Genomic DNA, 23,335 nt, shown 5'->3' with positions numbered 1-23,335 from the left:
GATGGTGGAAAGTAATGGGTGCTATCATTTGCATATCAAACTGTTTCTTCTTTTCACCCCATCGGATACAGGGGGGAAAATGCTCATCGCACCAGGGTTATGGCAAACAAGAATAGATGCTGAGAACAAGAGAGATGCAGAAAACATTGGTCCAGCTCTGCATGAAACAATAGCATTATTGCCACTTTCTGTTAAAACAGTTGGGAGATTTTGGCAGAGAACTAGCCATTCTATATTTTCAGAAAAAGGGAGTACCTAACACAGTAATAGTGACAGCCTTGTGCCTGGGGCTACTGTTTCAGAGCTAAAGCTGCCCCGTCCACTGGGACAACTGCTACAATTGAACCCCACCCGGACACAGTTTTGTACCTACAGTAATACATGCCAGGTCAATATGGTTCCAGAGCATGTGCAACATAGCACACTGCCAACCCAAATCTCCATTTTGGGAGAAGGAAACCACAGGGTGTCTGGTATTACCAGTGATTATGATCCCAGTTATAAGCGCCTTGACAATTTTAATCATATATCAATAAAGTTAGTCAAAATAAAAAGGGCAGGGCTACAGACTACATTTTTCACTAGCTGGCAGGGGGGGGGCGGGACTTTGGGATTGCGGGGCTACTGTCTCAGACAATGTCTACCAGAAGAAAAAAAGTATTGTATTGTCCACAATCACAATACAGACACTGTCCCCAACACTGAGTCTTCTCTACATTCAATAAGTTGCAGCCTGTAGCCAGAATTATTGACGACACATTTTGGATTGAAGAAGTATCCGAAGCAATCTGTCTGACTGATGGGTTTTTAATGTCTCACCCAGTGGAGAGATCTGTCTGATTTATGTGTTTTTATTAGTTTTTGGACGGCCAAAGAGGTCTATAGCACAGACGAACAAGCTGATGCAGGCCGCAGGCTGACAACTAACCAAACATGAGTAGAGAAGATTCAATGGCATATGGCACCTGTGGACAATACTATAAATTTTCTCCTCTAACATACACTGGTAGATAGGAGCCGAAATTATCCACAAGTAGGTGTTAAGATAAATTACTCTTATTTGCGCATTACTTGTGAAGCTTTTATCACGCTTCAACAAATATAGATGTTGCCAGCTTTACCCAAGCTCTCTACAGATGTAGGCATTCAAAATGTAGTTAATTATTGTTACTGTTAATTCTAAACTAAGCAAATAATAACGATACTTCAAAGCTGTTCATACAGAATGATCAGATCCAGCATGTGCCGACTTTTGATATTTATCATGGCAGCTGGCTTATTGTGTGTTTTTAACATATGTAATAATAGCCTGATAAGCTAATTATCAGGCCGTCACCGGTGTTCCGCATGCATCATGCACTCTGCAGGTGTGTCAGTCTTTCCTGTTGTGTTTTGTGTCATCACTCGAGCCAAATTGTGGATGGCTACTGTATCATGACAAATTCCTCAAAACAAACATCTCAACAAATGTGTGCTGGGCAGGGGCACGGAAGGTAAACACAGAGATGGCCATTGCAGTTCACACCTGTCAGGTTTGGTCCATTTCATGTAAATATGAATTAAAGCCCTCAACCTCTGGCAGGCAGAGGTAAAATCAATGCTAATTAATTATTAAATGTTGGTCAAGAAGCAGATTTACTGAGCTTGTGCTTGCAAGAGGCAAACATTGATTTGTGTGAAAATGCTAAGAGCTTAGATTAGAAACCTCCCTCCCCCACCTCACACGTTTTGGTTTTTACCAGCTCCTGTTCATAGCACAAACTGCATGGCTGGGAGGCTGATGAGACACTCTATCCCCTCACACATAGCATAGATTCTTTCCTTTGGTTTAGATTTTTATGGGTTGTGCACTACTGTAGCCTGTAGCCATACAGTTGGACAAGTACTGCACTTTTTTCTTTTTAACGCTCTCCAATTTAGGAGAAAGAATAATTTTCAGAAAATACAGAGACAGAGATAATGCAGATTGGCCTGTGGAATGGGTAACAGAAGCGGAGGAGCAAAATCCTCATTTACCCATATACCAATGATGGTGACTGCCTTGCAAGGTCCTCACCTGACCCATCGGGAGCAACTAATGGGTTCAGTGAGGTAGATTGTCTCCTTAAAACACACACCTGCCTTCAGAGTGTTTCACACTGACTAAAGGTAGAATGTAGCACTACCTGTTTGAACACACTGTTTGGTAGAAGCAAACAGTGTCTTGTTGTTATTATTGTTATTAATATTATTATTATTATTATGCTTTGGCTCTCAGGCCTTGGTTAGGTGGCGGCAAAACTAAATACTACTTCTGCATATTACACCATTTTACTTTAGTCACATTAAAAATGTTTGGTTAGTGTAGATAAATGCCACACTTTTATTCAGATATACAACACATCTGAACAAAATCCAAACATCACAAATGCTCCCTAAAAAACATATTTAGTTGCTTACAAATTCATTTTTAGGAAATAAGGTTGGCTCTTTCAAATAAATTCTACTCTATATATCTTCTACGTTGTTCATCCAATTCTTCCGTCTAATCTCAGGGCCAACACAGAAATACAAACACAATGCTTCACGCTCACATACAAACTATGGTCACCAATTAACCTAACATGCATGTCCTTTGACTGTGATACCCCCAGTACCCAGTAGGAAACCCACACGAGTACGGTGAGAACAGGCACTACACACAAAAAGGCCACAGCCAGCAGCTACAGCTGATTTGACGGCGGACCTTCCAGCTGAGAAGGGGCAGTGCTAACCACTCCATCACCTTGCTGCCCTGGTACAAAAGTACAGTACATCACACGAACTGATGTGACACTAAATCAGCTCTTAATATTAATCAAAGTTTAGAAACAACCCTGGCCATGGGTCTTTTTCTTTTCTTTTTACCTACGTTTCTAAGTAGTAACAGGCCAAAGTTACACAGCGCTTAGCTAAGTGTAAGATGAGCGCAACCTACAGATGTTATTCTGTAATCACATGACATGCTGTGGCACAAGTTATGAGCAGGACTGGTTGCCAATTACCTCTGCACTTTTAATGTCTACGTCTGTGCCTCTCAACCTGTTGCTCACCGTGTCTGAGGAGGATGCGAACCTTGCCCTTGATTACACACAGAGAGAAAAGGCTGCACCAAATCAGCTAATCTCACTGGTGTTGTAGCATCAGTATCTTAGGAATTCAGCCCCCATTCAATTAACATTTGCATGCTCTAGGGAAAAGAAACTGAGAGGGGGCACATTTGCAGTTCACACTATTGTGCCAAGATATAAAATCTTGTTGCTCTGTCCCAAAAAAACCCTTGCAAATTGCAACTAAGTGGGTGCAGCCTAGAGCCCTTTAGGGTAATTGCTTTTAGTGGGTAAACTGGATGCACCATTGACCTGCTGGTTTTGAGTACATCAGCACTTGGTTATTTATAGAGATTTCTACTTGCAGTGTACAGTAATTACCATACAATCACTTAATCACTATGTTAAGGCTTATACTGCTATTTACCATTACTACAATATAAACACCAAAAGGATATTTATGCTATATATCGTTGTTATGATCATATTAATTCTGAATTCTTAATCACATTCTTCTTTAAATTGATTTTAATGTGTGTAATATGTGCTTTGCTGTTAGTCCTCTGTTAGGCTAATTTACAACTTCTTAAGTTTTTTTGTTTTAGCAGTGGTGCTTTTCCATTAATGACAGTGTGCTGATGCAAAGTTACAGTCCCGGCCTCAGGAGTATAATTGGCAGAATTTGCTGTGAAAGCATAAAATTACACAAATGGAATCTCTGCTAACAGTAAGGGAAATACAATTAATCGTTTTCTAAATATCCCTTAATTAAGTATGCCCATGTTTTGACTTGCAAAATGAGAGCTATTCTCAAAGGTTCGTACCCTTTCTATTCAACTAGTTGGAGGATCCCGCAGATGTAAAGCAGTATTTGAGTTCCTTGTGAAAAAGTGCTGATGAATCTCAGCCAGTACAACAGATTAATTTTTTCCAAACTAGCACGGACCCTGTTAAACAGCAATGAATGGAACAGTTGATTATAGCTCTTAAAGTTTTGTTGTTGTTAAAATGCTGACACTCTGCTGACATGCTGCTCTGAGTCGAACTGGACACTGATTATAATTTAGTAAATGTTGAATGACTTGTATAGGTACTAAATAAAGGATCCACCAGTGGGTCACACATATTTTTTTTTTTTTACCAAAGTAAATGCATAACTCCCTTATAATGGATTAGTCTCATCTCTGAATAAGTTACAAAGACGTGATGACTGTGCAAGAAACAAATGTTATTAAGAAACCCATGCAAACATTACAAAGACATACTTATACTACATCAGCGTCTCTACCAATGTCCTGCTTATCACCCACAACACTATCCATTTACCTCTGCGTATTTACATGTCGTAGTCCCAGTGCATGACCATTTCCCTCAGAGGATTTTGTGCTCCTTGTTATTACCACCCACTAGTCAAAAGAATATGGATTGGTGAGTGCCTTCACTTATACACCCCATACAATTTCAGCCAGTGTCAGGCTACTAAACAGTGGTTACTCAGTTTTGGGGAGTGTAGAGTTTTTCTGTACAAACACTTCTTGCAACGATCAAGGCTACTGCTTAAGAATTTTGCTAACAACTACCTAGCTGACAAAAGATGTCTAGAATAGCAAATAGTCTTACTAAATTTCACATTGCAACATAAATATAAACCAGCAATAGTTTTCTCTTTTACCCCCCTAAGGTCTGTGACAAGCCAAGCCAATCCTTTGAAATTGGCAAATGTAAGGCTACTTGTCAATTGTCAGCCTAAATTTTGCATTGTGGGCTGCTGCCCTGTGAGCTCTGGCTGCTTTTCAGGGGATTACCCATTCGGTATTGGTCCTGTCGGTAAGACAGCCCACATGGAGTGGCTGTTCAGCAAACCGGTAAACGAAGAGAGACCACAGCATTAACAATGCCTGCACAATTTGTAACTTAATATCAGACATATCCTCAATTAGAAGTGCCTACCACCACCCTAAGAGGCTTTGAATTCCTCTGACTGATCAGTTTTGACCAGTCAGGGTTATGTCTAATCCAATATGGCTACACATGAAACAACTTAGCTCCAAAGAAACCAAATTGTGAGACTATGAGAGTTTAGAGGAGAATCAGCAGGTTACCGAACATAAGATGAAACAAAGCTGTAGCAGTGGTTAAATGATAGTGGTTACAGAATTAACCATACAAATAACAGAACATGCAGTGGCTGTCCTTAAAAAAGGACCCCACATGTTATTTACACAACCTCGCACTGAAAACCAGATGGGTAAGTGTTTTTCACTTGGCATACATATTATCTGTGAAAATTGATGTTTCTTTTCATTGGTGTTTCAATGGCTGATTAGACAGTGTGAAGGACATTGTATAAAGTCAAGCTCTATGGATGGCTTCCAAGAAAAAGCCCATTACTTACAACATGGCACAAAACTGCAGATTGAATTTTGCCAAAGAACATGAAAATAAGCCTGATGAATTCTGGCAGCACATTTTTTCATTAGATGAAACCAATATAAATTCGTATGGATCAGATGAGGTCCAGCATGCTTGGGATGAGACTGGCCAAAACTACCACAATGACTGCATAGTACTGATCGTGAAATATGGAGGGGGGGGTTGTCCTCATATGATGCTGCATAAATGCAAATGGGGTAGTATATGTGACTTTTACAGATGTCAGAATGATGCAAATTTGTAAATCCAATTGCTGAAAATATGACTAGGGAAACATCAGGTCTTTTGGAAATCTGGGATGCAAAAATTAATTATAAGTGTAGTGTGCAGTCATCATCACTTATTTTATTAGTATTCACTGCCTGTGCTTTCTTTACACTTCATTAGCTACCACTGAACATCACACATCAATAAACGTACTACTTACAATCCTGCTTTATATAAAAAAACAATAGATGTTATTACTTATGTTCGATTACTGTATTGCAAATTATAGAAACAGAAAACCGTTTATGCCAGGTAAAGTTAAGAACACTTTACAGTACTAGGTGTTTGTCTTGTTGACAGGTGCAAACAAAGAATCTAAAATATAAAGTTGAAATAGAAACATATGACACACAACAAATATGAAGCAACAGAAAAGATAATACAAAAAAATATAATACAAGAAATACAGAAAATACAAGAATATATTAAAAAAATTAAGTGAGTGTGCAATGGGAAGTAATACAACTTAAAAGTGAGTGACTACCGTTTGTTATCTGGGTGGATTGGGGTACTGTTTAGCAGGCTGACTGCAGTGGGAAAAAACTGTTTTTGTTTCATGAGGTCTTGGTTCTAATCGTCCAGAGCCTCTTGCCAGACAGGATGGGCTGAAAAGAGGTCATGTTCGGGATGAGAGGAGTCTGCTGTAATCCTGGCTGCTTGTCTCAGTACAGCTCATGAAGATTCCTGGAGGATCTGAGAATGGATTCGATGATGGCAGTGTAGAAGTTCACCAACATCTTCACAGGGATGTGAAACTTCTTCAGCAGCCACAGGAAGTACAGCCTCTGCTAACCCTTCTTTGTGAGGGAGCTAATGCTCCCACTTGAGCTCCTGGGTAATGAGGTGATGGGCAGATAATAAGAATGTGATGGGCAGGTTTTGTCTTCAGGACAGAAATGCAGAAGGACAGATGGTGGTAGACTTTGCAAAGAGGATGGAAATGGTTGTAGTGAACACTTTCTTCCAGACGAGGAAATGTCATAGGGTGACATATAAGAGCGGAGGTAGAAGGACTCAGGTGGACGACATCTTGTGTCGACCTTGTAATCTGAAAGAGATCAGTGACTACAAAGTATTGGTAGGGGAGAGTGTAGCCAGACAACACAGTATGGTGGTGTGCAAATTGACTCTGGTTGTGAGGAAGATGAAGATGACTAAGGCAGAGCAGAGGATGAAGTGGTGGAAGTTGAAAAAGGAAGAACATGTAGTTTTCCGAGAGGAAATTAGATGGGCTCTGGGTGGTGAGGAGGTACTTCCACATGACTGGACTACTACGGCTAATGTGATCAGGGAGACAGGTAGGAGGGTACACGGCGTGTCATCAGGAAAGAGGAAAGTGGACAAGGAGACTTGGTGGTGGAAGGAAGGAAGTTCAGGAATGTATACAGACAAAGAGGTTAGCTAAGAAGAGGTGGGACACTGAGAGGCCAGATTGAAGTGGTTTGGACATGTTCAGAGGAGAGACTGTGAATATATAGGTAGAAGGATGCTGAGGTTGGAGCTGCCAGGCTGGAGGTCTAGAGGAAGACCAAAGAGGAGATTTATGGAACAGTGGAAAGGAAAAGAAGAAGAAGGTCTGCAGGTCTGACCTGAACATGCACAAACTTTGGTCTGGGTCTTTGAGGCCCAAATTTATTTTAATCCTAAGACTGACGCTGTGTAAACTTTTTATGCCGATCTCTCTGCCAGAGAACGAGCGACTGGTTTCCAGCGCTGGCTCGTATTCATATTCACTATGCTGTTTCCTCCATCAGTCTGTCAACTGGGATTTATTTATTTATTTTTATCATTGTTATTATTATTATTATCTCCTTATAGGCTGCTGTGTGTCCAACATGTAGTTCAGTGTTGTTAGAACAGTTTATTTTAAACTAATCTAATCATGAAAACTATCTCAAAGCTGTTTCATCAGAATGATCACTGATGATTAAACTACCGGAGCAATCCGCTGCCTGTATGGAACTGTTTAATGATCATGTGTTAGTAACTAACTAGACACAGGAAAGGTGGCCACAGCCTCATCACAGGTGAGATGTACACGAACACAGATGTAATGACTTTAAAAATCCTGTCCGGTCTCAGTGCCAGACATATTTAATAATAACAGGCCAATTAATGAAGTTCTACTCTTCTGAGTGGATCATGAGCTCTGCAGCAATTTGTCAGTGTTTCTGCTTTGTTTCATGGTGCATTCCCCCAAACAAACTTCTCTACAAAGGTGCTGGGCAGGAGGAGGGTGGGTAACCATGGAGATGATCTCACGCCTGAGTGATGTGAATGACGACTTCATATAATTTGCATGAAAAGAAAAGAACGGTGTTGTGTCACAAACTTGCGACTGTACAACAGAGAGCGTTATTAAAAGGGAAAATCCATTTAAAATGCGGACAAGAAGCAGATTTACCGAGTTTCTGCTTGTAAGAAACAATGAGCATTGTGTTAATTGGAATCAGCGGATAGTATAAACCTCCCCAACCTCACGTGTGTTTGTTACAGCAGCTCCTGTTTGGGCTGAGGAGACGGTTAGTCTTTTTTCCTCTCTGTACACAGGAAAATCCCCAAGCTTAAATTAACAGTTAGAGTTATTGTAACACTGGTGATGATGCTATGTACCTGTAGACTTGTGTGATTTGATGAGTCAAATCGTCCACATAGCAGAGTTCAAGGTATCGCAATCCACCATTTGAGGAAGGCTTTGCAAGCATAAATAGAGAGGCAGTTGGATTAAAAAAAGAAAAACAAATTACAGCAATGACACAAAAGATTGGGAACAGTTCTAAGAGATTAACCTCTACCAAAGTTACAGAAAGCCAAAGTGTGGGTTAAGTAAGGACCTGCTCATGATCAAAACCAAAAAAGCTCATCTGAGAAGCACGGTGGAGGTAGCGTCAAGGCTTAGCCTTGCATGGCTGCTTCTTGAACAGGTCTTTTGATCACTATATTGATAATATAATCATAATGGTAGAAATGAAATAGAGTAAAAGACACAGACAGAATGCATCAAAACTGATTGGGAAGATCCTCATCATGCTGCTGGAAAGCGATTCACACATGGTGCCACCTAAACAAACGACTTTATACCAAGGAAAAAGTGGAAGGTTTTAAACTGGCAGCATTAATTCCCAGACCTTAAAACAACTGAGCATGCATTTTACCTGCTGAAAGGGAGAATGAAGGGAGAATGAAGGGAGAATAAAGGGTACCCCCCCCTCCCCCCACCCCCTCCTTCAAACAACAACTGAAGGAGACTGCAGTCTGGGAAACCCTGGGAAAGAATATCTAAAGAAGAAAGCAAAAGCCTGGTGATGTCACTGTGAATTGCCTGCCGGATGTAGTTACTGAAAATAATTATGTAACCATGCTATGTTCAGATTTTTAATATGACTAAATGTATAAAACAGGAAATAAAATCTGAAATTCTGAACACAGTTCATATTCAGGATTTAGAGACTGGAAAGATACTGAATTAGCTGGGCAATGGGATGAAATATTTCATTTGAGAGAGAGTGCATCTGAATGGAGAAATAGACGCCGTGTTTGAATTTTTGCAGAGAACAGTGAAGCCGCTTTGTTGTGGGCCCTCAGGAGCTGCATGCAGCGATAACAGGAATAATGACAAACAAATGATTGACAAACAAATGATTTTCTTTTTGGACATCTGCCATTTTTTTTAATTGATGGTGATAATTTCAAGATAAAAAATGTTTAATACATCCAAAGTTTCTACATCCTCTATAGTTCCACAGTCTAGCTATGTTTGCAAGGTTTATGTTTGGTGGTTTATGTTAAGGTTTAGATTTCTGGAATGACACAGTTAGGTGCAAAAGTTTACATTGCTTTATTTTGAAATGGGAAAAAAAATATAACAGATTTCTTTCATCAACATAATATGTAAGGCACATTTATCAGTGCAATTATCGTTGCAATTTGCTACCCCTTCATAAATTATAAATCACTTTTAATAAATTTCTTAGGAACATTTTCGATAGCTGAATGTGTGTTCAATAATATGTTAGTTAAAAAAAATTGGGGGTTTTACTCGTTTTGCCATTTCAAAACTTTTGCACTCAGCTATACGGTGCTTTTCATGGTTGACAACAGGTGAAGCTCATAATCAGAGATTCAAATCCTTTACATTTTCTGTTGCTCCCTCTTCTGTTTTGTCCTCCCTTCATTTAATCTGAAATATGCAATGACTCGGTTTTAAAAAGCTGACAGCGCATAAAGCAGTGTGGATAAAGATTAAAGACGTAGCTGTGACTCCAAGTCAACTAAAACTATAAAGCAACAGCCTGGTGAATGGAACACATTAAACAGCACTATGTAAAATTACTAGCGGCTTATAAATTACTTTACACTGTGATCTGTAATTTGACATGTTAGTGGTCCCTGCTGTTTTTTTCTGTGAAGCATGACTGGCAGCAGATTAATAATTGCTCAGTTTAAAACATGATTCTAAGGTACTTAGGTGGGATTTAATGTTCCAAAAGTGAGTTCTCCTAGAGTTTGTAGGAAATAAGAGTTTTGCTTTTGTATTAAGCATCAAAAAAGTTGTAGCATGCGTTGTAGTAGCATCTTTTCAAATTAATTTGCCTACTTGAAAGCACACATCCTGTGATGTGACCATTGCATATGTGCATAGTGATAATACTGAAATGATATATCAAGTAGCCATAGTTTTATAGTAGTATTTAAAAGAGGGTTGTTGTTTCTACAGGTACCCCAGGATGAGTGGAGTGGATACCCTGGTGAGAAGGACGAGGAGATCCCATGTCGGCGAATGCGCAGCAGTAGCTATGTCAAAGCTATGGGAGAGGTGGATGATGAAAGTGGCGATTCTGACACCAGCCCTAAGACCTCCCCACAGAAAGCCATTCGGCCTGATGCTCTTGTCCTCAAATCAGCCATGCACAGACCCCATTTAGACTCCCAAAGGTAGGCCAGAGCTACAAGTGTATTTCCAGGTGTTTCATTTTTTTCCTACTACATAAACTGTTGAATTAAAACAAATGACTAGATTTATTAAAACTTTCAAGAACTTATAAAACTGACATTCTCTAAACTCTATTATTAGTATGAAGTGCTTCTAATTTGGTGGTTTGCTATAGGGTGAGGTAATTTAACTTTTTTTTTTTCCTAGTGATCAATGAGCAGACGCTTAAACGACGACTTCACCAAACTTCAACTTGCATTCCATGGCTTTACTTTAGGATGTAAATGTACATTAATGCTTTTAAACTTCCCTCCATCTTCCCTTTATCAAAATCTCTCTAGCTTTAGCTAAAAAACTTTTCCCGGAGGAGTTTTTCACCATTAGGAGTTCAGATGATGTCATCTGGGGAAGCTCTGGAAAAGCAGGTTGACCATGATTACAAACTCCATAGTTTGAGCACCAAGATGACCTAATATGAAATGAAGGTTTCTCCAAGTGATGTCATCTGGAGGCATTTTCAGCTAAAAGTAGAGAGATTTTGATAAAAGGAAGTCAAAGGGAAGTTTTAGGGGATTTATGTGAGTCACAGTGTCACACATTTGCCCATGCTCTGTATATCTTTCACACAAATTTAGTGGTGGAGCTATTATGCAGAGCTATGTATTAGCTTTCTCAAGTCTCAATACAGTTGGAAACTTGTGATTGATGTCACCAATCCCAAGTCACATGACACATCAAACATTTTCAAACCTTTGATCAGCACTCATTTTTCAACACTGTATTCAGTGTACTCACACTAGCATTCACATATTAGTTTACTTTATCTTATATAAATGTTTAAAATTAACACTCTGCCTTTTTGTGTTTATAACTGCAGATGCTGATTTTATTTTTTCTATCCTACCTTTCCTAACAGATTTGAATGTTATTTTGATGATTCCAAATTAAGTTGCCTTGCAAAAAACAGGACCAGAATATTTCAGTTACTGTTTCTTACTTAACCTGTGCATGCCTGGGTATACAGTGCATGTATACAGCTGTTATTTGTAGCTTTACTTATTTGTTGGCTTTTTATAACAGGATTGTTAATTTGGTCTTGAGCACTGTTGGCAAATATTTGACTGTTTCATGGGATCAGGTAAAGCAGAGCACTGCTGAGCCTTTCAGTACAAATTGGGTTTAGTGTTTTTGACCTTTTTCAACTGCTAGTTCAATATTTTCCCGACATCTTACACTGGCAATATTCCTCATCTTATCAGAGTATTGTTGTCTGTAAAAAAATTATACAGTTATACAATGTCAGTATCAATGGAGCAGGCTTAAATGTGCCTGGGCATACTGGATGACGGGAATGTCAACATAGAAGGCCATACGTACAAGTCACTTACAACTGTTTTAAGGTATACTGCACAATGACAAACCTAAGGTGAATAGCTGCGATCAGTGGCATGGCAAAGTGCAAACCAAAACTTATTTCCACAAATAAATATTACATTTTGCACGAAAAAGCATCATGGAATCATCAAGGATAGTTTCAATGTCCAGATTTTATTAAAATCATTTAAAGGAGTTTGTTTGTTATGATGTTATTGTGTGTTAACAGTACTGTTAGTGGCAGTGGACAGCATTGATAAATTACGGAAAATCTAGAAATATGTCAAAGAAAAATATTTTTAAAATCTTTGCACTGGCTACGGGTGTAAAAAAATAAGGACTGAGGATAACACAATGTGGATTGCAGAATCTTCCACTGTTTTTACAAAACAAATTTGAATACCTTTAATCAATAATTTCCTAATCAGCTGTTGCCTAGTAAACAGTACAACCTACAAAATAATTTAATACTGTATATGTAGCAAAGGGCACCCATGCACCCAATGTGGCTTTTAGATATTGTCAAATCCTGTTAACCTGGTAGTAGTAGGTAGTTAACCAGGCATCAAGCATCTATCATCCCTACTCCACTCAGTGCTTTTTTCCCCCCCAAAAAACAAAAACAAATCAGCTCCGTTGTTTTCTGCCCCTAGTGGAGAGTAAAATAATAATTATTGCAGCTGTTCTCTCTCTCATGGTTTCTCTAACAAGGACCAGAGAAAACCTCTCTATAGTTTTGGGATGTAAGAGTTACTGTTTTCTCATAGGACAACTTGAGCTAGATTGGAAGCTAACAATTCAAGTCATTAAAATACTACATGAATAGCACAAAATAGAAGACACACCAAGCCCACAGATGCTAGCTAGCAATGTAGATTCCTTAAATACATATAGTATGATCCAGTAATGTTCTACCTGTGGCTTCTGAATTGTGCAATCATTTCTGCCCCCTGTCCTTGTTCAGCCACGGCTACCACTTGCAAACCACAAGAGATATGCGGCCCCACCCTAGTGTCACACTGGACCCTGCCTCCACCTTCCATCCCCCACCCTTCCGCTCTCGCAACCAGAGCTACATGCGCGCCGTCAGCACCCTCAGTCAGGCTAGCTGCATCAGCCAGGTGAGTCTCAAACACATGCATGGTACAGAGGCAACACCTGGAGATGAATAGGAGCTTACGTTATTGTATATGTACCAGCTTTCTGTACAGCACATTATAGAGACATAAAACATTGGCAGGTTCTCATTCTAGATGTCCATGATTGTTTAGTAGACATTGCCTTGACTATCTTAACTGAAGTCCATAGAGATATCTACTTTGTGTTGTTTTAGACAGGAATGTGATGCTGCTGATAGCCTAACTGAATCAGCATCAAACAGTCTGATGTTTAAAGCTTTAAATTTTGTAGTATTTAAAAGTATTTTGTGGTATTAAAAAATAAAATGATCTGCAATTAGGATACAAAAATATTATAAATATCAGAATGTATTGTAGTTTAGCCAAAGGAAGTCAGAATGATTCTTCGCTCTTGTTGTTTTGGTCTGCCAGTTAACTGTTTAGGTAACGACACAAAAGACAGCTGTTTCTAATAGAGCTTTTGTGCAGTGTTTCTAAGTAGAAACTAGTGCAATATATACAACAACTTAAAAATACAATTTTAAATCACAAAGCAACTTTTTCAGTTTTTTTTTTCTTTTTATGTGGTAGGGCGGCTGTAGATCAGTTGGTAAGGCATTTGTCCACGGACCACAGGGTCAGTGGTTCAATCCCCTGTCCCGGCTACATGTCAAAGTGTCTCTGGGCAAGACACTGAAACCCCCAACAGCCCATTCCCATCCCCAGCTGTGCAGTGCCGGTCCAAGCCCGGTAGAAAATTGGGGAGAGTTGCGTCAGGAAGGGCATCCGGCATAAAAACTGCTAAATCAACATGCTCTGCTGTGGTGACCCTAAACTCATGGTTTAAGCCAAATAACAAAAAATTAAAATTAACAATTGTGGTGCTATAAAACTATACAGTTGGATCAATTTGACTGTTTTGGACCTTCATGATGGCACAAGTTGTGATTGCGTCTTTGAGAAGGCAGTCCAAAACCGAGCACCTAAACATTAAATAAAGTGAAAGGAGGAAACATTATGTCTGCTCAAAGGAAGGATTTTACAATGAACTCCTGAGTGGTAATAATAATATTTATACTATATACAATTAAAAAGCTTTGCATTTTTGCATAGAGGGCAGGAGGTAGGAAAAACATTTGGTCAGATCATATTAATAATGGCAGTTTTGTTGTATGATCTTTACTTCCACACACTCATTCATCCTGTGTTAGCTAGAAGAATTTAGGCCTGCTACAGTTACAAGATAAAGAAGATGGCATTTTTTAGTTTCAAAAGTATATGTATACATAGCAGCATTTGTAGCAAACTCAACGTTTTGTAACACTAAATGATTATTTTTCTGATTGTTCTCATCTGCCCTTTTTTCCCCATTTGATCTTGATATTCATTCAGTTTAAGGTCGGAATTGACACTGGCATTTCCTTATGCTAACACTCCTTCATATTTGCTGTGCAAAGGGGAAGAATCAAAGTGAGAAAGAGAAAGGAAGAGGAAAAATTAAGGACTGCTATTCCTGTTTTTGTCTCTCAGGTGAGTGAGACTGAGATCAATGGCCAGTTTGAGTCAGTTTGCGAGTCCGTTTTTAGTGAAGTAGAATCCCAGGCAATGGAGGCCTTGGACCTGCCTGGTTCATTCCGCACTCGAAGCCACAGTTACCTCCGTGCAATTCAGGCTGGTTATTCCCAAGATGACGACTGCTTGCCTTCAATGACATCCTCCACTGTCACTTCAACTCTCAGATCCACAACAGGTAAAACAATCCCCCCCTAAATGAGAGAGGGCTTAGACTACATATCCTCATACATCCTATACATGCGCACAAACTTGACATACCTACATATGTACAGTGGGGAACCCTTGAGCTTCAGAGATGTTGGGCTGAATAATTCCAGTTTTTCTTTGGAAGCTATAGCGTGCGTGTGTTTGTTCTGCCTCTGCACACCTCTAATTGTTTTGATGGATTTGTTTGTGTGTTACTTTGCACAATCCATGCATCATTAGCCAAGCTTCTGGTTGGTCACTTGTGCTGTTGCCAAGCTGTAGACTAGGGTAAGGGTGGGAGGGCTACATCTTAAACACTCAGATGGCAACACTCGTTCACAGTACATAATATCACAACACAGCACAGCCACATTTCATGGCATGCCTAAGACGAATAGGCTCTACCCTAAGCATGTTAAACTGTGGTGTTATATATGTGTTGTGCAAAGCGTGTGAGTTACTTACGGAGGGGTGAAGTCCGAAACAGGTCAGGGGTAGGGCAGTGGTGGGTTGTTGACTTGTTTGAATATGTACACTGGAAAAGCCTTCCACCTGTCCTCCCCCTGCTTTGTTGGCCAAACGCTTTAGCACATGCGTTGTAATTGAACTTGTAATTGACCTATAAAATTTTACAAACCAATTTTTTAATGAATTTAAGGTAAGTCATTAAGATCTAGAGACTACAACACATGTACATACACATCCTGGTTGCACAAAGCAACAGTCCACTGTTGGTATACTCCTATTGTGTGAGAAGTACAACCTTCAAGTATTTGCGTTATTGTTGTACTGTGTTGCATGAAACTCAAGCCTGTGAGCAGCAATCTTAGGTTACAAACAGTTACAATTCTCTTCATTTCTTAGCTACAATTATGTATGTGAACCCAAAGTCAACATTGATTTCTTTAAATCAGTTTGGTTTATTGATACTTGGTTATTTATTTGCACAACATGCTGCTCTTTAATACAGCATGCAGGGATTTGTGCGACACAATGCAAGCAATATATGCCTTAAAGGATCATTTTAAGTTGTTTGTGCAAGCAGAGTCTTTATAGCAACTCCCTCATTAATTGCATTTGGTGTTTGCCTGCAAGAGTAAAGCTATGAACCCTATTGAAACATTTTTTTCTCTAATAACGTGCATTTCTTTAATAACATGACCTGGATTTTTATTGTTTTTGTACAATTATCTGTCAATTCAATATTGGAGACATTTGCACTTTTACTCATTTTGTGGGCTTTGTTTTCTTGTTCAATTTATTGGACTTTATTTTTGGAATCCTCTCATCTTCAATTGGATTTCCATCTACGATTTCTACGATGTGACAGAAGTACTGTGGAAAAAAGAGTGTTCTCCAATCCCACCGTCTTACTTGCTGAACTCTATTCATTTAGCTTTCCCCTCCAAATACGTCGGCTCTCTAAAGGCTAAAATGAGCAGTTGAGTACAGGTGAACTTTGATGATTGGCATAGTGCATCAATTACAATATGCCAGATAAGGTTATAGTAACCCAGAGGAAGGGTTCTGTAGATGGTGATTACCTATATAGTCACCTCCCAGTTAAACTATATTGCAAATATGTCTCCTTTGGTGCACTCTACACTGTTATGAGGGAATAGTGGCCTTAAAAGTAAGGTACCTTTTCCAGGCTATCTGGGCTAAAAAAACATTGATTCCTGGGATCATGTTTTTATGTTAGCATTCAGTACTAGTTTAAAATTCATCTATACACAGTATATGAACTAAACCTTGTGTGAAGCTAGAGGGCCTTTGAGTGGGGAAAGGATCCCATGATGTGCCATAGGGCAGATGAGCAGCAAACCCCTCTCCATTTGACCACCCATCTCTTGAAGGATAACCAGTGGGAAAGAACAACTGGAGGCATCAGTGATGATTGTTGCAGGTATTTTAATGTCGACGAGCATACATATATCTATGTATATGTGTGTTTTTGCACTGCCTTCTCAGTAAAAATAATATATAGAGTTTATAGATATATATATATACATATATATAGCTGCTAGAAATCTCTCGTTCTGTAACATTACAGTGAGTAGCAAACATGGTTCCAAACAACTCATAAAACCTCAGAAATGTTCCTTTACTTTACTTACTCACTATTAATCATAGTGATACAGTATATGCGATGCTGGCTTTTGTGAGTTGTTTATCATGTGTATATTTTAAGTGTGCTTAGACCATAGTGTAAGTGAATATGTGTAAGAGATGTACTTCCCAAACTTTTCAGAATGTTTTAATGTCGCAACCATAAAATAGAACTGAATGTTATCGCATTGCCACCGTCTCCAATCATGTGTGAAGGTTTTTTTTTTCTTTCCATTAAATTTTTATTTCTTTTAAAAATGGCCACATGTGGCACAGTTTAACACTTGGCATTGAGTCTGTCAGCTGTCTTTGACTGTGGGATTGCAGCCTCTCCCTGGTGCAGCCCTGAAGGGGGGAGTTACCCCTCCCCTCACTGGGTTACTTACTCCACATGGTTTAATCAGCCACCTTGGACCTGATATGTTCAATAGGGTTCATATCTGCTTCTTGGCCCAGTGGGTTGTGATTCTTCTAATCCCTTTACATCTTTTCTTTTGCACAAAATGGCACAAATTTCAAATCACTGAGAGACATTTTGGTATGTTTTCAGAGAAGGGTTCTTAGAAAATGGATTCATCATTTTATAATCATTGGTGTATTTTGTGTTTAATTCCACTCTTTGCTGTGCTGTGCAGTGAAAAGATGGAAAGAAGCCTTGAGATGACTGAGAAGGCAGTGTAAAAACATCGTGAAAAGCCTACAGTATGCAAGTTTAATGACAAATTACCTTAGTTAAGGTACTTCAAACAATTTTGAAAAAGTGTATATTCTTACTGGCAAAAAGTGGCTCTATCACATAAAGTAGACCCTCTACACTATTTTGGATTTTATGTAAATACTTGAATACAACAGAAAGGTTAAATATAAAGGACTTTCATTCAACACAATACTCGATAAGCTACTTTAAAAAGCACTACAAATTCCACCAAGATAGATAATGACAGACAATGTTTCTAAATTTTATGTTTTATGACACTACTCAGTTATCCCTTGGTTTTTTATAACTCTAGTGCAAAACTGCTCACATTTAAACACCACCCCAGCTCATGCAGAGTGCTCATCATAGAACAAAAAAAAAAAAAACAATTACTGGTAAATCTATGGGTCTGATCTTGTGTGTTTATGGATTTACTTGCCATTCACATACTGTAAGCTTTCCATAGATATATGTTATTTTCTAGTTCATAAAACAAATATAATCACACTCCAGCTGTTCCTTTCACTTTGAATGTCCTTCTGTTTGCATATTTAAATTTTTCTTCCAGAGGGATATGATATTATCGATGGGACATCTTTACTAAATGACGACATGGTAGAGGATGATGATGGTGCTAGCTCCTCTGCCTATGCGGAGCTGGAGAGGCTGGAGAGAGAAACTGCTGCTGCTCGCAGCCAGCACAGTACTAGCTCCACCGTAACAGCCATCTCTGTCCCACCGGCATCCCCGCCGTCATACAGAGTCCCTGCTGCCTCACCCATAGCCACCTCTGAGCCACCAGTCCCTCAGGCCATTCAGGCCTTTAAAGAGTCTGCTAATATGGTTGCGGCCTTCAACATGCAGTGGAAGGATGAAATCTCAGCAATGCGCTATGAGCTGGCGGAGCTAAGAAGAGATGTCTGTGGGGAATTAAAGACTTTCAACAGCAACTTCATCAACTTTACTCAGTGCTACAATATGTGGACTTTGTGCCGGGAGCCTTGCAGTGACAGTACCACACAAACAGAAGACAGAGTGTCTATAGGAATTCAAGCAGGCTCAAGTTGGTCCATTCGACAAAATACACAGGACAAGTCAGTAATGTGCCAACCAGAGCCGGCACCGTTCAGCATTATGGATTTGATGGACCCACCTCGAATTGAGATTATTGAGGGAACCCCTGAGAGCACTCCAGAGGGTTCAGGCAGCCCTGCCAGCCCACTTCCAATAGAGGACTTCCCATGGGAGATCAACAAAAAGCAAAAGGCCCATAAGCAGCCGGACACGGCTGGCCACACAGGTGGTCACAGAAGCGCCAGTCTTGAACTTTGGAGTAGAAAGTACACCAGTGGGCCCATGTCATATCTGTCTATGTCATTCTAATCATTCCCAGTCTACACATACTGTAAAAAAGAAATGAGGAAGCCAGGGTAAAAACCTGACATGTACCATGAAATGCAGGGCAATGCTGTTGTTAGATGTCCCTTTACTCTATGCAGACACAGACTGTCATCTCTTGAACAGGTTACAATATTGTTCAAGCAAATGTTTTAACAAGTGTCTTGCTTAGCCATGGAAAAAAGAGAATGATTTGTTTTTACAACCGAATGAGGTGACATAAGAATGTGATAGATAGTGTGGCTGATGTATAGATCCTCAAGTGCCAACAAGAGCAGCATCATCATTTCTCCACTGTCTTAAGTAAACAACTTTCAGAGTCAAGTAAGCAAACATCAGAAATCTAAGGGTCATTTAATGATAAAATACACTGGTTATAGTGAGGTTAGGTATAAGTTGGTTGTTTTCTGCACATGATAGCTCATGTTCATTCCAGTTTCTCTTCATGTAGAAACAGTCTCTTAAGCACCTGAGTATACTGAAAAAATACTGTGAATAACTTTATACTGTAAACCCTAGTTTTTTAAATCATTGCATCAAAGATAAATACATTATTTATGAATATATAATACATAATTTACATTTTAGTTATTCTAATAAAAGCATTCCTTTTTCATGGCCTTTATCCATTCTGTAGCCAGTTCCAACTGAAATGGGCATTTTGAAAATTTCAACTTACAAAGCTTTTCCAATGGCAAACTATTGAGCCACACACCATAAAAAAATAAGTAATCACTTAATAAATAGTAGAGTAATGACAATAACTAATAATAACTACTATGAAATTTTTAAAAGCCTAGAATACCGTATTGATGACACTGTCTCAAAGCTTTGTGAACTGTTTAAAAAAATGTTTACAACAAATCATTTCAGTCTAACAGCACGTAGGCAGGATACAGTAAGGGAGAGTCACAGTGATTATGTATGAATGTACTGGCTTCGGTTCATTCCTGCACAAATTACGTTCATGTTTAAACTATACGTATATGTATATAAATGTACCATTTTGTATATAGAGAAACTTATATTCAATACTTGTACTGTTGGCAGTTATAAACATACCGTGTTCTGATAGCGCCGAGAGGGGTTATAGTGGTAATTGTGGTTCTAAACCAAACAGCACTTTTTTCAGTCTTCGAAGTCTGTCTACATTTATTTCATCATGTTCATGACCAAGCTGTTTGTCCACCTCATAAGAAAATTGGTAGTTCATGCCAGTGTTTCGCCTAATGTTTTTCGGGCAGTGGTGACTTAGCCTTACCTTCACATTCATTTTTATTTAGACAAAAATATTTTTTTTTCATTTTGGTAAATAATCTTCAGATTTACACTAAATTCTACTATATTTCCTTTTAAATTTCACATTTCTCTAGAAAGGGCGGAACTTTTTATGCAGGTTCATTTCATCACTCCTGAAAGACAAACGAGAAACATTGGTCCCTATAAGTAGACAATCAGAGCCGCTGAGGGCCTCTACCTCTCTGACATGTCCACAGAGGTGCAGTATAGTACCAGTGAATGTACTAACACCGCCTCACTAGTGATGGCTTAGCTGTGCTCCTCACAAACCTTAATGAGTGGGAGCCCTCAATCATCTGCTATATTTGGCCAACTGCTCATTTTGTGTGTTACTCATAAAATAATAGTTGCTCAGTAGCTACTGACATTCCCCTCAACCACTCATCTGCTTCCTTGTCCCTTTGTACCAACATGGCGTACCAAAGTTAATGCTGAGGCCCATGGAACTGGTGCCAACAACAAACATCTCCAAGTTTGACAGCACTTATCTCTGGATGATCACTTCAGCACAGGACCATGGAAAGTCTGTCAGACCCCTGACTGAAATGTGAACCTTGCAAAAGGACTTTTAATAAGGAACAGGCTCACTTTTGTAAAGAAAGTGGATCTTCTTTCCCTTTGCACGACCAAAAGACAATACTTGACAAAAGTGGCAATTTGAAAAGATGATATTTATAAAAAGATTGTACTAGAGGTAAAATCAAAATTAAAGCCACAAAAAAAGGCAAATATGTTTTTTTTCCCAGTTACTGCAGTAGTTTCACACCACAGAAGTGATACAGTAACTCATTAAACCTATGCTTAAATGCCAAGCTAAATGATTCTTTTGCCTTGATAATAAATGTGCCACAGAGGAACACTATGTGAAGGCATGTTTTGCTGGTAATTTATGTCAGCATCTCTGTAACTTTGAACTGAAGGTGTTGAAGTTAAGTGAAAGGAAAACAAAGTAGTTCAAATATGTTCTTGCCATTCTCTACTATTTACCCAAATGTAAATTTTTAAAAGCTTCAAAGCCATTTTACATTATAAACTCATAAAAAAAAATACATTACAAGGTTACAAGGCCTACTTTGGCATTAATCATAAATTGTTTCAGTGAAAGGCATAAGACTGTGATAACATTTTATATATATATATATATATATATATATATATATATATATATATATATATATATATATATATATATATATATATATATATATATATATATAATTTATCATTTATACATACACACAGTATTTATGAAAAAAAGAGAGACAATTGTATTTATATTCACATATTCTTTTGAGTAATTATGAGAGGCCTGCAATGGCATTCCTTGCTTACATCTCTTCCCATTGTTTAGGGACTGCAAAGTAATTTAAAGGTGCTGAAGACTGGCCAATCATGATGTCTACAAACTACATCCATTCATTCTATGCAAGTCTTTTGTTGGATTTTTATGCCATCTAAGTATTTGCAGTTATAAATATTAGGTGTTTATGTTTTGCCTTCATGAACATCATTCATTTTGTGAATGGAATGTTTTTAGAAAATATTTTTGGCTCTTAAAAAACAAAAAAAAAATCATTTTGCATGAGCCAACAGCACCACTGAGGTTATTTTACTGTTTTCTGCAAAACAGTTGTTTCATTCCCTTTCACAATTTGTCCCATTTTAGCTTATATGTATAATTAAGGAGTTTGTTGGTGAGATTCCTGATAAGTAGTAGCATCCATGCCATTTGAGACCAATAGAAATTAACCTTTATTAGATTTATTTACTGACAACAGTTAAATCAAAAAGAAAAGTCAGTATATAATTTGACTCCAAATGTTCAACATTTCTCCAAATGTATATCCAAATAACTTCAAACTATTAACCTGAACTCGCTCCTACTATAATTTTCATTATTATTTCATCATTAAGCCCAAAGAAAGGACTCTTCCCTTAAAGGGGCACTACACCCTGGTCAAGTTCAGGTGTTTTTGTCAGTTTGCCTATGGCATTTTGTTCAGTCAAATCTTTGGGCCCCTCCCAAATTGTGACGAAATAGAACAGATTTTGTGCACCATTGCATATGTGATGATAACTATAAAGGTTGGTCGTCAAGTAAGCCATGTGCATATTTTTGCTAGTATGTTGAGTATGAAAATGCTGAATTGACTAAATTTCCAGAACAGCTTGTTAAATGAGCAACAATATCTTTCTACCTGTACCTGACATCTCCCATCCTGTCAATGTGTCTGTGTCTGGGCTGTCAGTGTCTGTCTGTCATGTAACCCTCCTCCCTCCCCTCCACACTCTTCCAGAGCTGCTGCCACAGTGCATGCACAACTATTTCTCTGTTTCTCGCATCACATTTTTTAACATATTGCGGATATACCGGCCAGGCAGAAACATACTGTGTAGTGCCCCCTTAAAACAAGTTAAAATGTAGCAAAAACACAGACACTGACCTAAATATTATTTTTAAAATGATTAAAGAAAACAAAGGGTATTTACAATTATTTTTTAAATGTGCAACCATACTTTGTCTAATGAATATTTAATTATTTAGAAATTCTGAATTTTCTGTTACAATATGTACTCAATTATTCCATAAGATTATGTTTACATTTGCTGTCATCCAGAGATCTGATGCAACAACTGTGCCAACTATGATGTCCAGTTATAAGGACAAAGATTTTTGGATGGAATCTGATCTCACCTGAACCTGTAACACTGCTTGAATATAAATCTTTTTCTACTCATATGTTCTCTTCCTGCATTTATTCAAGGTTTCTTGGAGCAACATGCTACTCTGTTGTGCATCAATCATCTTGCAATTTTCAGGGATCTCAGACTGCATTGTTTAGTGAGTCAGATTTATACGGAAGCAGTTATAAAGCAT

General features: G+C 38.5%; 2 protein-coding genes across 2 annotated transcripts in view; both read left to right on the top strand.

Annotated features, from left to right (window-relative positions):
• The window catches only part of dlgap2b (discs, large (Drosophila) homolog-associated protein 2b), a 75,466-nt gene extending 53,896 nt beyond the window's left edge, over window positions 1-21,570 (top strand). The window contains exons 3-6 of the mRNA XM_067482276.1: window positions 10,486-10,703; window positions 13,040-13,196; window positions 14,724-14,943; window positions 18,329-21,570. Of these exons, the coding sequence (XP_067338377.1) occupies window positions 10,486-10,703; window positions 13,040-13,196; window positions 14,724-14,943; window positions 18,329-19,143 (1,410 nt within the window). The 3' untranslated portion in view covers window positions 19,144-21,570. The remainder of the gene's footprint in view (window positions 1-10,485; window positions 10,704-13,039; window positions 13,197-14,723; window positions 14,944-18,328) is intronic.
• Window positions 13,058-23,335, top strand: part of LOC137102604 (disks large-associated protein 2) — a 32,865-nt gene continuing 22,587 nt past the window's right edge. The window contains exons 1-2 of the mRNA XM_067482277.1: window positions 13,058-13,196; window positions 14,586-14,723. Of these exons, the coding sequence (XP_067338378.1) occupies window positions 14,618-14,723 (106 nt within the window). The 5' untranslated portion in view covers window positions 13,058-13,196; window positions 14,586-14,617. The remainder of the gene's footprint in view (window positions 13,197-14,585; window positions 14,724-23,335) is intronic.

This window comes from Channa argus, chromosome 17 (assembly GCF_033026475.1).
Source record: "Channa argus isolate prfri chromosome 17, Channa argus male v1.0, whole genome shotgun sequence".
NCBI lineage: Eukaryota > Metazoa > Chordata > Actinopteri > Anabantiformes > Channidae > Channa > Channa argus.
Note: the sequence above shows the minus strand (reverse complement) of the source record. Positions and strands in the feature narration are given on the sequence as shown.